The following is a 22233-nucleotide window of genomic DNA, read 5'->3' on the forward strand; positions in this document are numbered from 1 at the left end:
AGGAAAGCTGCCTTTATAAAGGTACAGTGCAATTTAGCTTCTTCAGAAAATCAGGGAGTCAGATCACATTGAAACTTTAAATGTGACGTCAGGTTTCATATGCTTTCCCCAGCTTTAGCCGCTGAAGGATCTGAACTTCAAAAGTATGCTGAGCAGCACAGCTTGGTGCTGTGCTGGGTTAAAATGTGGCTGGCCAAGGACATGTAGGCAGGACCCAGCACTCCGCCTGGCTCAATATTCTGCATACGCAAAAGAGTTGCCTTCCAGCTCAGGCAGGAGTGAAATACATGCAAGAAAGTAACCTATGCATTAGTGCTGCAAGGAAAATGACTTATAATTAGTTGCAGAACTAATTCTGAGCTATTAAAAACCAGTATTAAAAGTGAAGAGTTAAGTTATTAAGACAGTGGTGCGTCTCTAGAAGTACATATGAATCCAGACATTCAGGATTGCTGGAAGGTTTTTGGCTTTTGAGTATTTACCCACTATTCACAGGCATCCTGGATGGGCTGTGCTTTAGCACAGGAGCCGGGCTGTGGGATGACAATTTCTTGAGGTTCACATTTGTGCTTCAGTAAAATGGAGAACTCCTATTAGACATGACTGAGGCAAGCCTGTTACAGCTGCTGGGAGGCAGTTCCTTTTTTTAAAAAACAACCCCTTGTTTTCCTCTGACTCATGCAGAGTGGATCCAGCAAGCTGAACTCAAGTCCAGTGAAGTTTGGGTTTTAACAATTTGTAGCTCAGTTTTAGTCAGATTTCCTTTACTATCTTAACCGGAGGAGTAAGTACTCCAGGAGCACTCCCATGTTCACTACCAGAATGCGTGTGCTTGTAAATGACCCAGTGCTTTGAGAATACTTGTAGCGTCCCAGAAGCCATACAAACCATACACCTTGATGCATGGAAACCTGGAAAAAGTGAGTGGAGCCAAACGGACTACGGTATGTGTTGCTTGAGTGTGAGTACAGCTTGAGGCATAGTGCTCTTGAGCACTGGGTAAACCACCTTCTCCATTGCTAAATCAGTGTGGGGATTTGATCCTGGCTCAGCTTGTGGTGTCTCACTGGGTGAATATCATCCGAAGTTGTGTAAAGACTCTGCAGGTGAATCTAAGCTGGATGGACAAAGTACAGCTCTTGAGCTAGATACAGTTTATTTGAAGCCTTGAAGGAGAGGTTGTTGTTTTTATAAGAAATTGGTGTCAGCATGCCGAAGAAGAAATGTTCATTATATTCTGGTAAGTTAAAAACATTGTGATGTTAGTAAAGACTCATCTGACATTAAAACCTCTGGATATGTTTAGGGCCTAATTTTCCCTCAATCTACTCATTCCTGTATTAATAGCTAACAATGTTTGAAAAGTGAGGAAGAGTTTTCTTGAACGGAAGAAAAATGTGTGTAGATATTTAATAACAGAATATTGAGAGGATTTAAATTATTATTCAGTGATAGATCTTAAAGCTGTAAGTGAAGAACAGTTCTCCAGTCTCATCTCCTGAACAGCACAGACCAAAAAAAATTTTTTTTTTTTTAAATAAGGTTGAGGGCCCGCAATTTTTGCCATTGGAGAACTCTCAGGAAAAAGATGCCCAATCAGACAATCCTGCCAGTTCTCAAGAAATGTATTTTTAGAAAGCCAGAAAAGACTGATACCAGTCTCTTCCCTTTTGAACACAAGATTTATTTTGAAACTAGTTTTCACTTTAGCTCTCTTGTATTTTCTGTTTTGCTCCATGAAATCTGGTTATGAATACGGTCAGCATTCCAAGGAACTTTCACAATTTTAGTTTTTTGTCGTATTTTAATCCAAGACTTTTGCATATACCTAAAAAATGGTGGGCCTATGGTATACTTAGAAATACTCAGATAGTATACTTAGAGGTATACTCATACTAGGGTCTGGACTGCTGTTTATTTTACCAATTTTATTTATTTATTTATTTTTATTTTTAAAAAATAATGTCCCATAACTATACCTTCTTACTCTGTTCAATTTCAAAGATTGTTTGTTTTTGGAAATAAGATCCCTAAAAGTTTACTTAAGGCATAACACTTACAGAGTATCATTGAAATATTTTCAGTCTTTCACAATATAAGGTTGTTTGTTTGTTTTCCCAAAACTGGTACAGCCTTCTTTCTATAAAGAGAACATTTCAGTACCTATGCTTCTCATTTAAACTTCTAGAAACTTTGTTCCTTGGGTACGTTTGCACTCTCATTTCAAATCAGAAGAAAAAGGCATCTCTGTCTAGCTCTGCTGTTTAAAACTCTTAAATTGGTTTAGTTTTTCTCTTTAAAATCCTAAGCAAATGCCAAAAGTCTGGGGTATTTACTTTCCACAAGCACAGAGTACAGTACCTAGTTCATCAAAAACTAAGTATTTCACAGCTGAGAGCTCACAACTAAGACTGAAAATAACGAAATTCGTAGCTTAAAACATACTAAGATACAGAAGCTCTGTTTCCTCCCTGTACCATTTTCACAGAATAAACACCTGCTACTACTTAATACAACCATGTATTTCAAGAGTTGGTGAGCAGCGATTGTTAGCACACTTGGCTTGATGCCCAGGAAGGCAACAAGGAAATGACAAAAGGAAATGAACAGTGAGTATTTGTGCAAAACACATCAGAGGGTTTTCCGTCACCACTCATTTCTGAGGATAAGAATAGAAGGCAAGGCTAGTCTCTACTATGCAGTATGCCTGAAAATGAGAGGCCTGTCTCCCTGGGCATGCTTTGTTGTCGCTTAAGAGAAACAGAGCATAATTTTGTCTTTGTGAATAACCCCAAATGGACAGATTGTGTCCCAGTTCTGATGAGGGCAGCCAGGACTCCGCAAACTTGAAGCTGAATTGATTTATTTTGTAATTCCAGATCTGTGAGTCTTTTTCCTTGAATAAAAGAACTCAGACTGAAGACAGGACTCAGTCAGAGGTCTCTCAACTGTCTTGTGCAGCCAGTGTTTATCAAGGTACTCAGGTAGTTAAAAAAAAAAAACTGTCCAAAAGAAAAAGTGGAGCTCACCACTTTTAAAAATCTCAGTAGTTTTTGCTTCACTGAATCATAAATGACTAAAACCCTTTTTTTCCATTATCTTAGGGCTCTAAGACTTGCTACTACGAAAGACATTATGTACTTGCCCTTCCCCTGGAGTAATGGTGCAAAAAATTCTTTGATACATTCATCCAGTGCTAGGGAAAGCAAAGGCAAACTTTAAAATCTTAAAAAAAAAAAAAAAAGGGGGGGGGGGGCTCTGAGGTACTGTGCACCAGCTGCTGGTAATACATGCTACAAACTGCCCGTTCAAGCCCCTCTGCAGGGCCCTGCTTGTCTGAAAGAATAGGATTGGGATTTTATTCTTATAATTGATTTCAGGTGTTTACTTCCAATCATCAATTACTAGCAATTTACAATTTTGTGAGTTTCTTACTACAGTCTATTTAATACTTCTTTAAGTGCTCTGAAAGACTTAAAAGGGAAATTCGAAAACAAATTCAAATCCAGTGTTAAGTGAAAAAGTTAACCCTGCTCTTGTATCCACAAGCCCTGCAAAACTTCTGAGAAGGAAACTGCTGAGCCACTTACATTCAAACAGCGCTTTTCCAAATGGTCTCTTACCATTCACCAAGTAACTGATACACAGTTCACGTTATGCTAACGGCAATGAGATACCATAAACATTATTTAAGTTCAGTAAATTATAACATTTATAACTTCACTGCTGAACAGTTTGCTAGATTAGGAGTTGGAATCTGCCAGTTTCTTAATTCTAAGAATATATGAGGCATATCATTAATTAACTTTGTTCTGGAATATCAACGTTTGTTCCATGCTTTCAATACATAGAGTATCTGTTGTAGTGCTTTAGTATTCTGTTCAAAAAGCCGTCAGGCTTAGCAACTTCCTTAAAATAAGAAGTTGTGCAAAGTTCCCGTATTCAGAATGGCCAGAACAGTAAATAAATGAGTAACTTGCATAAAAGGTGTTATCAATGAATAAATAAAGCTGCTAATGGACAAGGACAAATGAATTATATTAATGTCAGTGAAGTGCAGGAAGGTGGGCAACAGTTAATAATTACTATCAAATTGTAAAAGGCTTATGGCCACAGCTTACAGCACTGTGCAGTACAAGTCCTGAACTACACTGCTGTTAAGCTTTAGCAAGCATGATTATGGGTGGTGCAAGTGTTTAGTAGCTGAATGAATCCAGAAGTCTGGTTACAATCAGCTTCAGAGGTGTGATTTATTTCAGTTAGAAACCAACACCAGCTCAAAACACCATGAATCCAGTCACGCCACTGACACTACCCGTATTACCACAGCAGGCTCTATCAGACATAGAAGTTCTATCTTCCTAAACCCCAACAAAAGCCACAGGATGTAGAAGGCTCACTTTTCGTTGTGCTAAGCAGTGGCAAAGTACCAGATCTCAGCTGATCCTGACTGGACCAAATAGAAGAGATAGTAACAAGGCACACTTCACAACACACGTGAGGTGTGTTTAGATTTTGGCAGGGAAAACAGGTTTATTATCAAAAAGACATTAAGGCCTGAAAGATCAGTAGTTCAGAACAGTAGTCCACCAGACAATCCTTGTGATTGCAGTGTGATTGCAGCTGGACTTACTGTAGGAGACATGATTCAGCAGCAAAACTCAGCAGGACAAAATTACAGCTTTGACTTCACAACTAGATAGGATAAATACTTTCTAATAACATGGCTTTAGGTACCTGTCACTTTCCTGAAGAACATATGTAGTCTCTAGTACCAAGCCAGTAAGAAAATCAAGGTGAACTGCATTCAGTTCAAAAAGAACGAAAAAAAAATAATTAAGAAGTGCACTTGGTTCAACAAATATCATTATTGAAAAATTTCATTTTTAGGTTTTGGGTAGTGAAAATGTGCTTCTTTCTTGGGATTGTTATATATTGCTTGTTTCCATTTGATGATGTGGTTTTCAAAAAAAGGTTGCAGGTGAAAAGGTCATGTCTGGAATCTGGTGATACAGAAAGCTGAATGAAAAAATAAAAACGTTAATTTTTTCCATACTACAGTAAGTTCATCACTTAACATGTTTCCATTTATTTTTAAGACAGATTTCATAAAATCAACATAAAAAAAAGGACATAACCAGGAAGATAAATGGAAAAGATCCCATCATATGATTTAACTTGCTTCCAAATTAGGGTGTCAACATACATTTTCTAACGAGCTTTGGTTTGAGATATGAAGCTTCAGAGCTTGTTCTTTCCCTTCAGAGGCTACTCCAGAATAAATTTATCTATTTACCTTAACTTTGTATCTTTCTACTTTTGTATTTTCTACTTTTACTCCTCCTTAATTCACTTTGAATCACTTCTTCCAAAGCTCCAAGCATGTGTCAGCTAGTATGATCCAAGCAGAACTGAATTAGGAAGGAATATATTCAATAGTCTCTCTTGATTTTATTTCTGAGTTCTCTGACCTATCATCTCTTAAGTACAAGGTTCCCAGAACAGTATACTTTAGCGTCCAATACAGTAAATAGTAATAAACATTGCAAATACAATAAACATTGCAATGAAAACGTACTTCAAACTACATGACCCCACAGCAGCAACACTTGCTCAAGTTTATTCTCCACTGAAGAAGGGAACTTGTACTAGAATATTGATCCTAAATCAATCTTTTAGTAAAAAGAAAGAATTCTCTTTGTGTTTGGTAACATAGCTTAAAAATATTAATGTTCTAAGGCCTTGTAACTGTAACATCAATTCTACCTTCCTCTTAGGTAGTTCCTGTCTTCTATAGAGAACAAACCAAATGTGAATCATTCTGAACATCTGAAATACAAACTTGAATGAAATTTCTTCTTTTACCAATTTTGCTTCTGATGTCTCCCTTACTGTATTTTTAAAGAGTGAGCCGCAGTGATCGTTCTCAGTGATCGACATCAGGATCTCAGTGATCCTTTAACCTGACAGTTTTCCTTTGTCATCAGAGCATCCTGCCTCTTTTACATATTGCTGTTCTCTCTCAACCAGTAAACAGCTTGACCAATCCAGGCTGCTGTCCTGGTTTCAGTTAGGACAGAGTTAATTTTCTTCCTAGTAGCTGGTACGGTGCTATGTTTTGGCTTAGGATGAGAAGAGTGCTGATAACACGCTAATGTTTTAATTGTCGCAGAGCAGTGCTTACACCAAGCCAAGGACGTTTCAGCTTCTCACTCTCTCCTGCCGGCAGGCAGGCTGGGGTTGCAGCAAGAGCTGGGAGGGGACAGACCCAGAACAGCTGACCCAAACATATAAAATACACTGTATGCTTTTCCAAAGTACTTACTTTTAGAGCAATTCTTACCTTGGTCTGGATCAGTGCTTTGCAGTTATTAATACTGAATCCATCAAATCCAGAGTCCTCGTTATCTTTAACATTTGATTCCTCAAAAATATCATCCTGGCTCTTTGAAGAGTCCTAATAAAGCAAAAGTTAAATTTCCTTTACTAATGACTATAGGCAAAGCCAGACATAGGTTAGGCATATAACCTAAAGAGAAGTTTTCCCTCAAATAACAAACACTAAATTTTACATCCTAAAGCTGTATTTAGATTTATCATGTGCTCCTTTGCATTAAAAAAAAAAAATCCTATGTCAAAACAAGTTCTACAAATGTGAATCAAATCGTGACTTAGAATTAAAAGAGGCAATTTCAAAATAGATATACACATAGAATTCAGAAATTCAGCTGAACTAGGAAATTCCTGAGAAATCAGTGTTAAAAGCAATATAATTTTCCAGTAACAGAAAAAGAAGTAATGACACCAGTTTAAGCTGCTTGTGCAAGGGACAGAAGAGGAGATTACTACATTGTAGAAATGTCTCCCATTCTCTCCTGTTGGATAACATTTCTATAAAAATGACTATCAAGTGCAGAATAAGTTCTATACCTTCAGCACTGTGACTCTGTTTGTATATAACTTGCATGAAAGGTCAAATATGTCCATAAAATGAAACTACACACAGCAACCCCACCACAGCAATCAAATTATCGATTGGAACAGTTACTTCTGAGAAGCACAAGCAACTGCTTCATGCCACCTAAATAACCAGGTTGAATACTCAAGCATCCCTGATGACTTCATCTTCTCAAAACAAGAGATTACACAGAGACATTTCTTTAACAGATTTTCAATACTGTTTGTTGTTCTCGATTCAATTTAAAATACATTTCTCTCCTCAAGCCTTGCAAAAGTAGACAGTAATCTAAGGAAAAGGGAAGTGGAACACGCTTTCAGTTCATATACAGTAAAAACTTAATGTTTTTACTGCAGTAATAACTTTAACAGCCTCACTGATTCAGATCCAATTTTCACTTAATAGAAAGATATTAGACTACCATTTTCCTCATACTCTGAGTAAAAAAGAAAACTATTTAACCATACACACATCTGAAACCTAATTCTACATTTTATTCCTAAAGTTGACTGTACCATCTAACGCTACAGGCTGCTACATAATGAAGACCTCAATGTAAAGAGGATCAAAATTTGATCCCAGCACAATTTCACACATACTTACATATAATGATGGGAAAGCATCAGGCTATCATTTTGAAAGGTTCTCTTTAAGCTTATGACTAATCATGATCTATTTCCTCATTCATCTCTTGTATAGCTTATACAAAATTGATTTGTAATCAAAGGTCTATACTGGCATACTAGGAAATCTTTGTTCAATTACCGTTTGATTTGCATCTATTCCAAGAACACTCAAGAGGTTTTCTTGGCAATGAGATTTACTCCAGGGATGTCTTAATCTGGAGGTATTATCTAAGTCTCTAAGAGTTCTCCATATGTTTCCAGAATCAATGCTAGGAGAGAAAACACAGTTTGAGGTTATACGGTGTACAAAGTTTCCAGTAGAAACATGTATAATTTTTAGTTATTTTCACTACAGAGAACTGTATATTAGCTTCCCTCAATCTAAAAAGCAATTTATCTTAAAACAACTTTTACATTTGTCCAAAGTATCAACCAAATGCACTAATAAAATTGCATGACAATTAATGGAAACAGTCAGTCACCATAACTGTATGTTTGGGCTTCTCAGACAAGAAGTGCTTTAGAAGCATACTTCAGAGTTGTTACATGCCCGCAACACACATTAATTAATCATTTCTGTGACAGGTGGGTACAAAGTTCAGCCCTATTAATTTTGTACACTGCTTTATCTGTCTCTCAGACCTTTCTCCTCTGTATCAGCAATATGGTGTCCCAGCAGCCTGCTACAGGTCAACTTGCTGGTATCTGGTCTGGACATGGATGTACTACACGATAGAGAATCGAAGCCAAAGGCACACACTACTCAAATGGTGGGAATTAGACAGTTCCCTCTATGTACTACTTCAGGATCTTACATTGTATTAATCCTGTATAAATCCAAATGCTTTTTATGTAGTGCAGCATAAAAGTATTGCTGATCTTGTGTAGTTACTCATCACAGTATATCAAGGCTTTTTCATCTTTAGTTGGTACTCTGCTGTAATACTGCAGTCCTTTTAAATATATATTAAATGTGTATTTCTTATATTTCTCCACTAGTTTGAGGCTGAATAAGATCTAATGCGTATGCAAGGAACTTGCTGAAGGGATGCCCACAGTAAATGTTTTAATTACATTTCTTGCAATTCTTATGACATTTCCAAAGCATGACAAAACTTTCTAGATACAAAGCCTCAAATGTATGCAAGAATAACTACAAAACTGTTTAGTAATTGCAGTTCTCTTCAGAAGCTGTTGATCCTTCAAAAACATGTAATAAATCCAAAACCATTCCAGCTGTCTTAAGTGTAAGCTAAGTGATACTAATTGCTATTAACACAACCCCAGGAAAAAAGCCAGATGCACCACAGATTCTGAAGCAAATCTAGTTTAACATGAAGAGCAATCACCACCTGGCAAAAGGGGGAAGGGAGGAAAAAAAAATGAGGGTGAGTTGTCAGGAGAAGCAGCAGCAATGCTCCTGCTTCAGATGACGAGGAATTAAGTCAGACGTGTTGTGAAGAAAGGAGAAGCAAACAGGAAGAACAGGCTGCTTGTTGGGTGTTCTGGCATTCCAGAAGCTTAGTCATACGAAGTCACACCAACAGCAGGAAAAACTCTAAACAGAAATTTGTACTTTTGTTATATCCCCTTCCTTGCTTTCCCATAGCTAAAACAATCCATTTCCTTTAACAACACAATACATAAATGGTAAGATCTGTATTCTGAAAAAGCACAGTGGTTTAGTTTATAAGTTTGTCAGAAAGTACCACAAATTTTTAAATTATGAAATGTAATTAAGTGCTGAGGAAGTGTTTTTTTTTGTTTGTTTGTTTTGAGGGGGGGGGGGGGGGGGGGGGGGCAGTGGCTATTGATCTAAACTCATTACCAAAGTTGATTCTTCATAAGCTCAGGAATCCCAACATCTTCATTATTTGTATGAAGTAGTTGATCTAAGCTTCTTATGTTCTCTCTGGACTGTGATACAAAGACTTCTGGAAAGCCCAACTTAAATATATCCTCATAGCTGTGGTTTGCCTAGAAAAAACAGACTTGTTACATATATTATACAGGCCAGCCCCACAGTTCATGAAGGATCTGGTCCAAAGACTACAATGTTTCCATAGATTTTATTATTAACTGTATTTAAATTTAGTATTAATATTAATGGAGCAGAGGGAGTGATTCCATCATTCAGCATTTTGAGTATTTACCTAGAATTAGAGCAGGAGAAGCAAGAGCCCAGGAGTTTGTGATGAACCTTGCTCTCTTAACTTTACAACTACAAAGTTATACATTGCTTTGCCTACTAGCAGTCAAGACTCCTTCTCCTCAAGGAAATTCAGTCCAGGTCAAAACCAATTAAAGCTCATTTTGCCAACAGCATTTCTAACGCAGCTAATGCAGCCAAAGGTAACATAACTACTAAATGTTACGGTTACCAGTCAATACTTGTACTGTCCAAATCCACCAAAGCTGGGGTCAGCATGTCTCTATATACTTGTGTTTGTACCAAACCTTTTCCATCCTATATTAAAAAGCTTGGTCAGATTTACATACTTGTTCCTCCTCCAGCAGCAGTACGGAGGAGGCGTGGAGGTGTGAACATAGCCAGGTGAGTGATCCAAACTCATGAGAACAGGCCTAGTGGAAGTAACAAGGTGATCTGAAGACCAGAAAATGTGCGTACAAAGATAAATGCACATCATTTACACCTTATCCTAAAGGGATGTTCTTCTGCCATCTGGTCCAGAAGCTTTTTCCTTTTATTCCTTCAAAGAAGGAATAGCTGCAGTTTTCTAAATCAGAGCAGCTAATTGACTTCAACACCCCGCAGGAGGACTGCAATCCAGGAGCAGCGATGTTGTGTGAAAACTAGAGAATGAAACCAGACAGCTCACTTTCACTGCCTACCAAGCACCAATTTAATCTGAAAAAAATACATAAACGTGGATACTTCACAGTTTGACAGGTTTCTTTAAATGGAATTCAAAGGACTGAAATAAATTTAGATTATTTCCACAGTTTCTTCATACTAAATTCAGGCAAATACAGTGAATATTTAAAGTATTAAGAGCAGGCACAATCAACTAGAGGTAGAGGGCTTCTGTACTTCTGAGTATGCTTCCAGAAATACAATTTGTGCCCACGCTGAAGTAAAGACTTTACTAAACTGCTCTTCATGATGGGTGACTGTGGGAACATTCAAAGACTCCTGGGTAAAATCCATTGAATCTTGCACTAAGTATCATAATGCTTAGATTTATACATCACTTTAGTTAATTTATAATAATATATGGAGGAAAAACATGTTTGAAAGGCAAAATTCTATGAAAACATACTTCTTAAAGAGCAAATAGAGGAAAGCACAGGCCTGCCTGGTATTTGTATCAGAGTAACATCAGCAGCTGTAAGAAGAAATTACAAACAAGTCACTAGATTACAGTTTAGTCAAGCCAGATGAAGTGCTCAATATATACAGTAAAATCACAAGATTTTCTGTATTAATTTTATCTTGGAGATTTGTACTGATTATAAAAATATGAATGCACTAATTTCAGATCTGTGCTTTCTGAATAAATCCTCTATATCCTATTATACCAGAATACTCTAGGGCTTAAGCGAGTGCACTAGTCCCACTCACAATGGCCAGTATTTAATTAACATGAAAAACCCTTAAAGTTGCTCAATCATGTAGACAAAGTATCCTGTTACTGAAAAGAAATCCATGACTGTTTTCATTTTAAAATACAAAACTCTGCTGCAGCCTGTTATCATTTAATTAATTGAAGCATTAGATAACGAGGGGCAGACTTCTGACAATCTCTGCAAGTCCCTTCTAACCTCCCTAGGTGCTTCTCCATTGACTATAGAGAAGACAGCCCCAACCTGACAAGTTTATGATCTCAAAATAACAATACAAAAAGCTCATGAATGAAGGACAAGTTATATGTATGTTCTACATCCAAAGACATCAACTGCTCTACAGCTGCTTCTCAACCCTGAAAAAAATGAAAGAAAATAAATGTAAACATATTAACCCTCCCTAGCATTTCAGCTCATTCCAGGTATTTCCTTTTGACTCTGATAAACACAAAAATAAAGGAAAGGGTTTGGCACAATTATGATGCACAGCTTTTAGAAAGAAACTGTTATATTCTGTTTCTGCTCCAGTCCTTACACACCCTCCTTTTTCAGCATAAGGCTTCTTATCTGAATTTCCAGCACAACAAACAATTTATCTTGTTTGTGCATACCAGCAGCTCATCACCAGGTACATTGCGAACTCCATTCTACCACTGCTAGACAGCTTACCCACGTGCACTGTTGTGCTTTCCCTAGTAAGATGTCTGTAATAAGTTCCCAGCCAAGGACAAGAAAACCTGTCTCCCAAAAACTCTCAGTTCCTGCACATATCAGAACTCATTTAGCAGACTATAAGCAGTAAATTATTACTGCTGTTGATTAACTCTGTGAAAGTCGTAGTTGACCACTCTCCCTTCCAAGTGTTTTAATTCAGCATTAAAAAAAATGAAGGCTTTTCATTTTGTTTTGTATTTGCACATTCTTATTTAGCGTTTGTTAGTTTGCTTCACTTTGTCTGGTACACAGTAAAACACCTTAATTGCAACAAGGTATAACCCTTAAACTGAAGCTTTTTTTTTTTTTTTATTTTAAAAGGACACATTGTTTAACTTAGTGTTTACTCAGATTTTAGTTATAACATTGTATAAGAGACTGTGACACCCTATGCCAGAAAATGAATGGTATTAAATTATTTTTATCCATTTTCCATTAACTTCCACCCACAACCAATCAAAAATTCCAGAAAGACTGTTGGATTATTAAAGAAGTGTATTAAATAACAGAAATTAATGTTTTATTCAAATTCTAACTCAAATATCTGTTGGTTTATTTGAATAAGCTTGCAGGAAATTCAGAGAACTTTTGTCCACCCTATTTTTGCTACCCGCCTTCCCAATTCTTTATTTCCTATGTTCATTTTGTCCAGCTTTTAAATTGCACGTGCTTCAGGGCAAGGTTCATCATCGCATTTGAAGGGTTTATGTATTCCTAGTCTCCAGAAGCAAAGCAACATATTACATTCTTTAAAGCTCTCTACCAGGATAACTTAAGTATTTGTCAAACACTGTGAAGAAGTTGCTTTTGTTCCACTTGAGTTAACTGCAAAGTAGCTTGACAGTTTCTCTCCCTGTACAGCATTATCCTCCATAGAGCAGACATTCAGATACAGATCTTAAGATGTAGGAAGCAGTAACGCAAACATTTCTGGTCTTTGGTTTACTATTAACACCTACCTCATTTAAAGAGCTCGAAACGTCCTGTATCCCACTGTGTAGAGATGGCTCAGAACACAAGTGGCCAGCAGAAGTACTGCAATGTCCTCCATTCCAGTCTGTATCACCTTCAGAAGTTTTTGTAGATTTCACTGAAATTTCAGGATTATGATCGAATCTCTCTGATTTGCCTAAGGACTCCCTGAAGCCTTCAAAATCACCCCAGGAACCTCTGGGTTCTGGGGTACAATAACAGCTCTCAGAATCCCCTTCACTTCTGCTGCTATTCACTACAGGGAGGCTTTGCTGCATTACCCCAGGGTTACTGATTTCTTCATTATTTGTCCTCTCATTCATGTTACAGTCACTCCCATCGAGAGACATTCCACCTGCTTCAACTGCTAGATCTCTCGCAGACATGCAGGGTGATGTGTCTGTAGTACTACAACTATCTACTAGTGGCAGGTTCTGCATCTTTGTTTAAAAGGAACAACCCACATTTAGACATCACTTGTTGAAATCCGTACTGAAAAACAACCAAACACTACTTAACTTCAGTTGTATTAGAAATTTGAATATTTCCAAAACATAACCAAATTCTTCATTTCATCCCCAAAGAGTAATAACATTGCTAAATCAAAACAGGATGTCCTTCAGTCTCTCCTCCAGAAATCCACACGTGTATGTTATTCAGTCTCACTTTCTGTGTAAGATATTAGCCTGAAATGAAAGAATTGTAAATAAATACTTCTGTGATAAGGGCTATGTAGGAACGAGAAAAGAGAGTTGATAAGGTAGTAGAAAGAATGCTCAAGTTAAAATAAACACGTTCCAGTATTATGCAACTGAAAAATCACAGCACTTCAGTATACATTTCAAATAATTTTGCCCACATCACAAGAAAACCGTGAAATTAATAACAACATTTGGAAAATATTTAACAGAAGTTGTTGGATCTTAACTGAGTACTTACTGCATACACACAGCAGACAAGAAGAAATACTTACAGCCAATATCCAACGTTATAACTGTTTCACCCAGCTCGGACTGCTTGCAGACAGGGCTCTTTTTGTTTGCCTGGGCTTTCGCAGTCCGAAAGATTACCGAAGAGGCAAATGTGACCTGCAGCAACACAGGAACCAGCAGCTCAATGCTGTGAAAAGCAATAGTGCCTCCAACTATTTAAGCAATTAAGAGTGATTTAATAAGATCAATTTGGCATCTGTGAACTACATATGCGACGCTGCCTTTGTCGTTTCAGATCCACCTCAACTCCTCAAGCATCCTTCCCACCGAGGGGCTGCTTTTGGCAGGCGTGGGGGCGTTCAGAGCTGCAGTAACACCACGTTTTATAGGGACCGGTCACTATGAGACAATCTCAGCAGAGAAACAGAACAAATCTTGATTTTTTTTTTTCTTTTTTTTTTTTTTTCCCCCTCCGAGCTTACCCCGATGGAGCAACCAGGCACTACCCCCGGCGCACACCCACCTGGGCTGGGGACAGCTCCAAGGGACCGGGGGGGCTCTGGGGAGGCCGGGCCGGGCATCGGGAGCCCCTCACAGCCCCCCAGGACCCCCCAACCTCCCCGGGGGCTCCGTGAGGCCGGCGTTTCACCCCCGAGCAGAGGCACCCCCGGGACGCCTCCAGCCCCACGAGTGGCTCCGAGGGGCGGCGGCGTACGGGAGGGGGGCTGCCCGCAGCCTCCCTCCGGGCTCCCCCCGGGGCACACCGAGCCCAGCCCAGCTCCCCCAGCAGCCGAGCTCGCCTCAGCCCCCAGCCTCCAGGCCCGTGTCGGGCAGGGGGGAGCAGCCTTACCCCGCCGATCCAGCGGCCCGGGCCCAGGAGGGAGGCGGCCGCAGGTCGCTATGGGCGGGACGAGGTGTGCCTGCCTGGCGGCGGCCTGCCTCCCCTGCCCGACCTCCTCCCAGCACATCTGCGCCTTCCCCTTCACCACCTCCTCCTCAGCTTTCTCGGCTGTTGCCCTGGTGAAGTCCCCGCTCCTCCATAGTTCGGTGTCGGGAGGAAACGCTTCGAGCTGAGGGCGCAGAGGAGCTGTGGGTGCCCCATCCCTGGAGGTGCTCAAGGCCAGGCTGGATGGGGCTTTGGGCAGCCTGGGCTGTGGAAGGTGGCCCTGCACATGGCATCTTTAAGGTCCCTTCCAGCCCAAACCACTCTGTGATTCTCTCACACTTCTCTGGATCAACAGGTCCTTCTCTCATCCATTGCGCCTCTGGGACTCTGCCGTTCCCATGGCCTTCACCTTCATCTCCCTGGGTCAGGCCCACCGGCTGTCTGGCAGGCAGAAGTCAACTCCCACCCTCCAGAAAGAGCCAGGAGATCGATTTTAAACTCATGGCATGAAAGAAAAAAAAAAAAAAGTATTCATATTTTCTAGTTTCTGTAATCTGGCAAGCTAAGGAGTTAAGGACATGCTGGTTGATGGTGGCGATTCATGCTTGTTCTTAATTTGAGAACAGCTAACGTTCTCACATAATCACAAAATTCCAGGACACAGACTGAACAAAAAAAGCAAAAAAAAAGAACAACAACAACAAGAAAAAAGCCTCAATCCACCCAGTAATATAACCCCATGATAAAATGCTAGGAACAAGCCAGCTACAGCCTCTCCAGATCTTTTCCTCTCTGCCTCATTTTGCCCTGTGAGGGACTAGGTTGTCCCCTTTCTCCTGTCTTTGCTGAGGCTGGGACTCGACCCCCTGGCTGTGTCAGATAAAGCTGGAAGCTGTGGGTCCCTGGGGACAGGCCACCCCCCAGCCTGAGGGGACTGTCCCTTCTCGTCCATCTCTTGAGAGTGGCAGAAGGGCTGGAGGCAGCGTGCCCGAGGCTGCGCTCCACATCTGCGAGGCAGAGGGAAGAGCACAAAGAACACTCCTCAGCCTCCCCTCAGGGTGTTGGCAGTAACTCCCTGTCCTTGGGGCTGGGTTTAAACTCTGGGCAGTCCCAAGCAACAAAGGACAGTTGTAAAAGCAAGGAAAAAGGTTTTCTGGAGCAAGGCCCAAAATAAAAAGCATTTTCTAGGCATTACAGTACATATGTTTTTCAGCCCAGGCACAGATACGTGCGCTCCCCTCCCACACATCTGACTCTCATTTCAGGCTGTAGTGTTTTATCTGAGGGCGAGAGGCTGACTTTGGGAACAACGCCCAGACGCAGAGCCAAAAGAACTTTATTGGCAGGTCTCTGAAAGATTTTGTTTGTTTGTTTTCTTTCTGCTTTGGAGCCATTTCTTACCCTCCATGGCCATCCCGTGGCAGCCTGCAGCTCCGAGGAAACCCGACCAGCTCAGCGAGACTGTGATTCAGCCCCAAAGCTTCTGACTTGTTAGCTTCTTAGGATAGCGTCATCATCCTGCACTGCAGTAAGTTTGTGCTTCAGGGACCTCTGTGGTTCCGGTGGCCCTCTTAAGTTTTGAAGGGAGCTCAGTTTTGTTGGTTTTTTTTTTTTTTTTTCAGTGCCAAAATTGTTTTGCACGGCTTTACATTTTCACTCCTCAAAGCAAAAGGCAGCAGACAGACAGTGCAAAGGCTGAGACACTCCCCTCATACCACGCATTGCATCCGGAGGGGAAGGGACGCGTGGGTTTTGCAAACCCGAGTCTGCCCTGCCAAATTCAAGCTGCCTTTACAGTTGGGTAAGCAGAGCCGTGGAAGAGCTGGTGAGAGTCAGGAGCTGCCCCAGGTCTCAGAAACTCCACTGTAAGAGCAGGAACACACCTTAAAATTCTACCTGGGAAATCACCAGTTGCTAACTGAGGCCGTACAGGAGAAGCAATGGTGCCCCAGAGCCCACAGGAGCACGGGCTGCACCACCTGCTGGACGCACCTACTACTGCCTCGCTCTCGGGCAAAGGCAGCTAAAAACTCACAAAATCACCCCAAGAAATATCTCCTCTGAGTATTTAGGGCAGGTTTTAAAATCAGAGGGAATCAGCGTGAGGTAAAGTGGATTCCACCTGACCCATCTGAATTAGCATCTCCTGACTCAGCCCAGCTGAGAGACAATGCTGTGAGTGCAGCAGCTGCGAATCCATGTTTTAAATGACACCCTCTTCTAGGCCAAAAATTTAAATGGAAAACAGTATCGCAGCTGGATTAACAGTTTTTTCCCTCTGAGAGTTCTGAACTGGGGACAAAATTCCTATTATTTGTTTGGTGTGTAAGTCTTGTGATTTTATCTGGCATAAAACAGGGTTTGGGATTTACCCTGTAATTCCTGCTTTAGTTCTGTAATTTCTTTCTGAACTATCACTTCTATTAAAAATGAATAAATAAATAAATCCAGTCTTTATGTAAAGAATCAGTCTGCAAAAAGCTTCAAGCATGGACTATAAGCTTATATTTATACACTTTAATGTATACAAGTAGTAGAGCAGAACCTCACTACTCACTGATACAAATGACTGATCTAACTGAACACTAACCTGCAGCTTCTATTGCTGCTCCTGCCCCCATTCCTCCTGGAAAATTGTTTGAGTTCAGTACATATACTCTAGAATTATTCTTTTTCATTTTGTCTTTTAGGGAAAAAAAAGGAAAAAAGAAAAGTGAAAAACAAAACAAAACAAAACCACCTAATTTGCAATAAAGAAGCTCAATAGAATAGCTGAAAAATATTTACCTTCACAGAAAATCAGTACCACACCACTGTAATATGAATTTTCACTCATTTGTGGAGTGATCTGGTCCTGAATTATTGGATTATGTGGTTCCCTGTAAACAACTAAGGTGATATTGATGACTGCTTTGTTCATTCATTTTCCCTCCTGGTAAAAACACAAACAAATAATAGCTTTGTATTTTCAGTATTTCTTTTTCTTCCTTTAATTGAAACATTAAACAAAATTAACTTGCTATTTAAATGATGAACATTTTCTTTATATTAAATATTGGATATTTAATATAAATAAATATTATTTTCTTGAAAAAAAAAAGAATATGTTACATTTATCTACACTGGCTTAAAATGACATTCAGCAAGTAAAAAGAAAGGTCAATTTTGGGTGACTCAAAACCAACTTTTCAGTAAATAAGCTGTCTTTTCAGAAGATGAGTAATAATCTTTTCTCACTGTAAATACCCAGGTTTTCAGATGTTTTCATCAGCAGTCATTTCAACAGCAGTATGGAGTGCTCATTTTTTTGAAAAACAAAACAAAACAAAACAAACAAACAAACAAACAAAAAAAGAACAACAAAAAATTGCAGAGATCATCTCTAAACACTGGTTTAATTGATCAGCTGTGGCTCAAATTTGACAGTACGGTTCATAATTCCACTAAACTCCCTCCTGGCACAACAATGTTGAGATACCTTCCAGCTTCACATTGCTGTTGGTGTCACAGTGTAGATATTTCAAAATATCAGTAAAATCCTTTGTCTTTTTCCTGATTGAGAAATGAGAATGGCAGTGCTTCAGGGCAGACACTTCTCCCCATTGCAAGGTGGGCCCGGATTTCCTGCAACCCCTATTAAATATTTGCTCTGTAGCACCTCTAGCAGTTAGTATTTTGGCTAAAGGATCAACCAGTGTATTTTCAACAGCAGGTGGCAGCTCTCCCTTGTGTCTCTTGCATGCAGGCAACAATATTGATGCTTCTGTGCAAGGCAAGTAATTCATCCCCTCTACACACTACATTAAAGAGGTATTGGAGCACCTGCTTTATGTCCTTACCACGGAAAAGCCATTTCACAGGACCCCTCCACTGTCTGTCTGTAGAAAGGCCTACTTACAAAAAAGTCAACATCCTTTGCCAGGAGATGTAAGATGTATTTGAAGTCCCTCTCGTCTTCCCTGGGGTGTGGAAGATACACGCATGAGACGGATGTGCCCTGGGTTCAGTGGCTGTCCTCAGCAATTCTGTCCAGCCCAGAAGTGTCGTTTCAAAACAAAGCTCACATTTACTTCTGTGGGTAGTCTGAAAACCAGTGTGAAATCACTCTGGTGTTCAGAGTGATTTTAAAAGCCCAGACTAAATGACTTTTGGGGAAAGGCAGTGAAGTGCCATTTCACTCTGGCGGTTCATGGAAACACCATCTTCCAAAGCTGTATGTGGGCTGCACTACTTGAAGAACCCCCAGCATGTTACCTAACACATGTGCCAAAAGGAGACTCGAACCTTTCAGAGCTCCTGCAACATCCTGAGGTGGTTCTTGTGCTATATATAAAGGGCCAGGTGCTTGAGGCACCTTCCTATTTGCCAACTCTTTGCCACCACTCCATCATCCAGTGACACTTCTAGATTGAAATCCTTTCCTGTCTTCAGCTGCTTTCCCTTCTGTTGGCAATCCCACTTGCTGAACCCCTCATTTCTTTTATCAGATTTTCTTTTCTACTCCCCGTTTGCCAACTGTTCTCTCTTCTGCCTTTAGCCTCCTTAAAACTCAGGGAGCTACAGCTTGGGGCCCTAAGGAAGAGGTGGCACTCATGAATTCTTGCTATATGGGGCAAAATGTCTCCTGAGTAGCAGAATAATTTGGTGGCAGAAGCAGGAGGCTGCTAACCTCATGCCTGCTCTTGGTATGGCAAGCAACAGTCCACAAATTTCAGGAGATTAAAGGTGGTCTTGAGGTCCCATTGCACTTCACCGAGAGCGTGGCAGGCACGCACCTTGTAAGCAAGCACAACATGTCAGCAGCTGCTCATGTGGGTTTTATCACCCTGGTGGAAAACCAGGAGAACTGTCAGTGCTTTGGCATTGCTCCAGGGCTGCTATTCCTGGATCCCACAGAAGACCCCTCTGAGGTCGCACTGTGAGATAGCTTTTTGACCTCCTCCCCACCACGACTGGCAGCAGCACCCTCTGTGTGCCTGCTCCTGTTTCCAACGCAGTAAGGGTGCTGCTCTTCCGTACTTGTTTCTTGGTAAGGGCGGACACAAGGCTTCTAATGGAGTTACAGCTTTGAGCTCAGCTCTGCAGGGAAGTGATAAATACCACCAGGCAGTTCGGGAGGGCTGGCACACCATTAAAAGCAGTCCCCTGTGAGCTGAAGGGGAAATCATTCACCCAGCAGCTATGTGAAACCATCAGCAGCCATCATGAACCGCCTGCCCTGTCCTGACCTGGCATGGATGGCTTTGCCTCCCACCCATGCGACAAATATTGTCATACAATCATAGCATCATTTAGGTTGGAAAAGACCCTTAAGATCATCCAGTCCAACCATCACCTAACACTGCAAAGTCCACCACTAAATAATGTCCCTAAGCACCACATCCACACCTCTCTCAAATACCTCCAGGGAAGACAACCCTACCACTTCCCTAGCCATCCCATTCCAATGGCTAACCACTTTTTCTATGAAGAAATTCTCCTGATCCAACCTAAACCTTCCCTGGTACAGCTTGAGGCCATTTCCTCGCATCCTGTCACTTGTCACCCAAGAAAAAATGCTGATGCCCTCCTCTCTGTAAAATCCCTTTGGGTAGCTGTAGAACACATATAACATAAGTACAGCTTGAGGGCTGTCTGGTTAGGTGGCATGGCCCCACAAAAGTGTTCTTATTTTTACCTTATTGCTGTTTTCTCCTACTTAAAGCTCCACTCCTTGCCCTGAGTGCAGTCAAATCAGAAAAACTGGGAGCATAGCTTTTTATGGTTTCCCTTCTGAATGCAGCTGAAAGTGGGCCCTACACTCTCTGGACTTGCTCCTAGAAAAATACTACACATCCCACAGCTTCAAAGAGGAGGTTGTTAAATGTATGGCAGCAGCACGTGGTACCATAACAAAGCTGTATTCAGTGCTAATCGGTGTCACCAACTTACACCTGCTCCTTGCTCTTTGATAATTTCCTATTAAGCTACAGTTCTGTGTCTCTTTTCTGCTGATCATTCCAAATCATCATAGACTGCACTGAGCACCTCCATAAATCCAACAGTCTCTGCCACCCGCAATTTTTTTTTAGATATCTAGACATTAATTTATAGAAAACACGCCTTGTAGTTTTTGCCAGTGCCCTGCACGCACTGTAAATTGAGTTGTGATCGCTGCGGTTTGCAGCTCGCTAATCCTCTGTTTTAATGCCCGATTAGGCCCCAAATCCATTATTGTTAGTGAGATGTGCGTGTGTGGAGGGCAGGAGGATTTCGTCCTCTCTGAGCGCTAAGCTGCTAAAGGTACACCTGACTGGTGCCGTACCAGTGTATTAATTAGCCTGCTTGGAAATTTCATTGCTTCAGTGAGGTTGCTGAAAGGTCAGGCACTCCATTAGGATTGCTGCGCTTCAACTTTAAGTCTGAGCACTTGATACTTAAAAAAAAAAAAAGATCCAGAAAAAAATAAAATCATAGAATCATAGAATCATAGAATCATAGAATATCCTGAGTTGGAAGGGACCCTTAAGGATCATCAAGTCCAACTCTTGACACCGCACAGGTCTACCCAAGTTCAGACCATGTGACTAAGTGCACAGTCCAATCTCTTCTTAAATTCAGTCAGGCTCGGTGCAGTGACCACTTCCCTGGGGAGCCTGTTCCAGTGTGCAACCACTCTCTCTGTGAAGAAATCATTAGCACAAAGATTTTTTTTAAAAAAAAACTTGAATCCCTCCCTTCAAGCAACGTTTGGAAGAACACCAAATTACAATAATTAGCATCTCTGAAGAAGATGCAAGAGATTACAAGAACCTTGCCTCTTCTTTCCCCAGGTGAGCTTCGTAAGGGCTCCAAGGCAGGTGGAGCAATGGTCAGCAGTTCACTTTGCAGAGGGAGAATCACCACCATCCACCTGCCCCGTGACACAAAGAATGAAAGGAGGTTGAAGGTATCCATCCCTGAAAGAAGGCACTGAGGCTGGTAGATGTCTCCTTGTCACAAATTCTGTGAAGTAAAATTAATTACTCATCAGTACAGATGTCATTTTATTCCTTGGAGGGCATCACTGCAGTATGAATGAAAAATACATGCCATCATCACTAGAAAATAAAAACATGGAATGAAATGGCAGAAAGGCAGAATTTGTGTGAATTTTGCATACATGCATAAGGCAGTCATCTACCTTTCCTGCTGGATGGTGGCACCACCAGGTAGAGCACCATGACTGTGGTATAGACAGCAGGCAAGGGTTTAGCTACCAGGCAAAATAGCTGACAAGTTTTTAAGCTGAGGTAAACTCCCAGCTGAGCTTTCAAGCTCTCGTGATGTCTGCTTTTACATCTGGCAGGTGAGAACGTGCTCTCTGGGACCTCTCTCTGAGCTTTAAGGTCGGACACGTGCGTCCCATAGCTGGGGGAGCCACAAATGCGCACAAGGAGTTCTGGCAGCCTGGGGGACAGATGGCAGCTCGTGGAGCTGCAATAAAATAACCCTCGATTGCATTTGGCTGCGAGTGAGCCCAGCGAGGCAGGGCAGGCTGTCAGTGCGGGGCTGCAGGAACAAGCCCTTCCCTCCTGCCTT

The 22233-nt window shown here is 41.0% G+C and overlaps 1 protein-coding gene across 4 annotated transcripts; it reads right to left on the reverse strand.

The window, feature by feature from the left end:
- Positions 1-4507: 4507 nt before the first annotated feature.
- CLBA1 (clathrin binding box of aftiphilin containing 1) lies at positions 4508-16212 on the reverse strand. 4 transcript variants are annotated; one of them, XM_068682589.1, is made up of 7 exons: positions 16075-16212; positions 13829-13943; positions 12843-13541; positions 9413-9561; positions 7724-7853; positions 6344-6457; positions 4508-5019 (listed from the first exon to the last, which is right to left on the reverse strand). In XM_068682589.1, exons 3-7 carry the CDS (start codon positions 13293-13295, stop codon positions 4855-4857), a joined length of 1011 nt encoding a protein of 336 aa, XP_068538690.1. In that variant the 5' UTR covers positions 13296-13541; positions 13829-13943; positions 16075-16212; the 3' UTR covers positions 4508-4854. The 4 variants fall into 4 exon arrangements, with proteins under 4 accessions (XP_068538690.1, XP_068538688.1, XP_068538689.1 ...); XM_068682587.1 differs by lacking the exon at positions 16075-16212 and adding an exon at positions 14638-15029; XM_068682588.1 differs by lacking the exon at positions 16075-16212 and adding an exon at positions 14311-14631.
- Positions 16213-22233: the final 6021 nt, after the last annotated feature.

This window comes from Anas acuta, chromosome 5 (assembly GCF_963932015.1).
Source record: "Anas acuta chromosome 5, bAnaAcu1.1, whole genome shotgun sequence".
NCBI classification, from domain to species: Eukaryota; Metazoa; Chordata; class Aves; order Anseriformes; family Anatidae; genus Anas; species Anas acuta.

Bases quoted from the DNA above. Each gene is read 5' to 3' on its own strand.
- CLBA1 (XM_068682589.1), bottom strand. From the start codon at position 13,295: ATGCAGAACCTGCCACTAGTAGATAGTTGTAGTACTACAGACACATCA. The intron at 7,854-9,412 runs GTAATGAGTTTA...TTTCTCTCCTAG, and splicing joins CTTATGAAGAATCAACTTTG to CATTGATTCTGGAAACATAT. The intron at 6,458-7,723 runs GTAATTGAACAA...TTGCTTTATTAG, and splicing joins GAATAGATGCAAATCAAACG to GACTCTTCAAAGAGCCAGGA.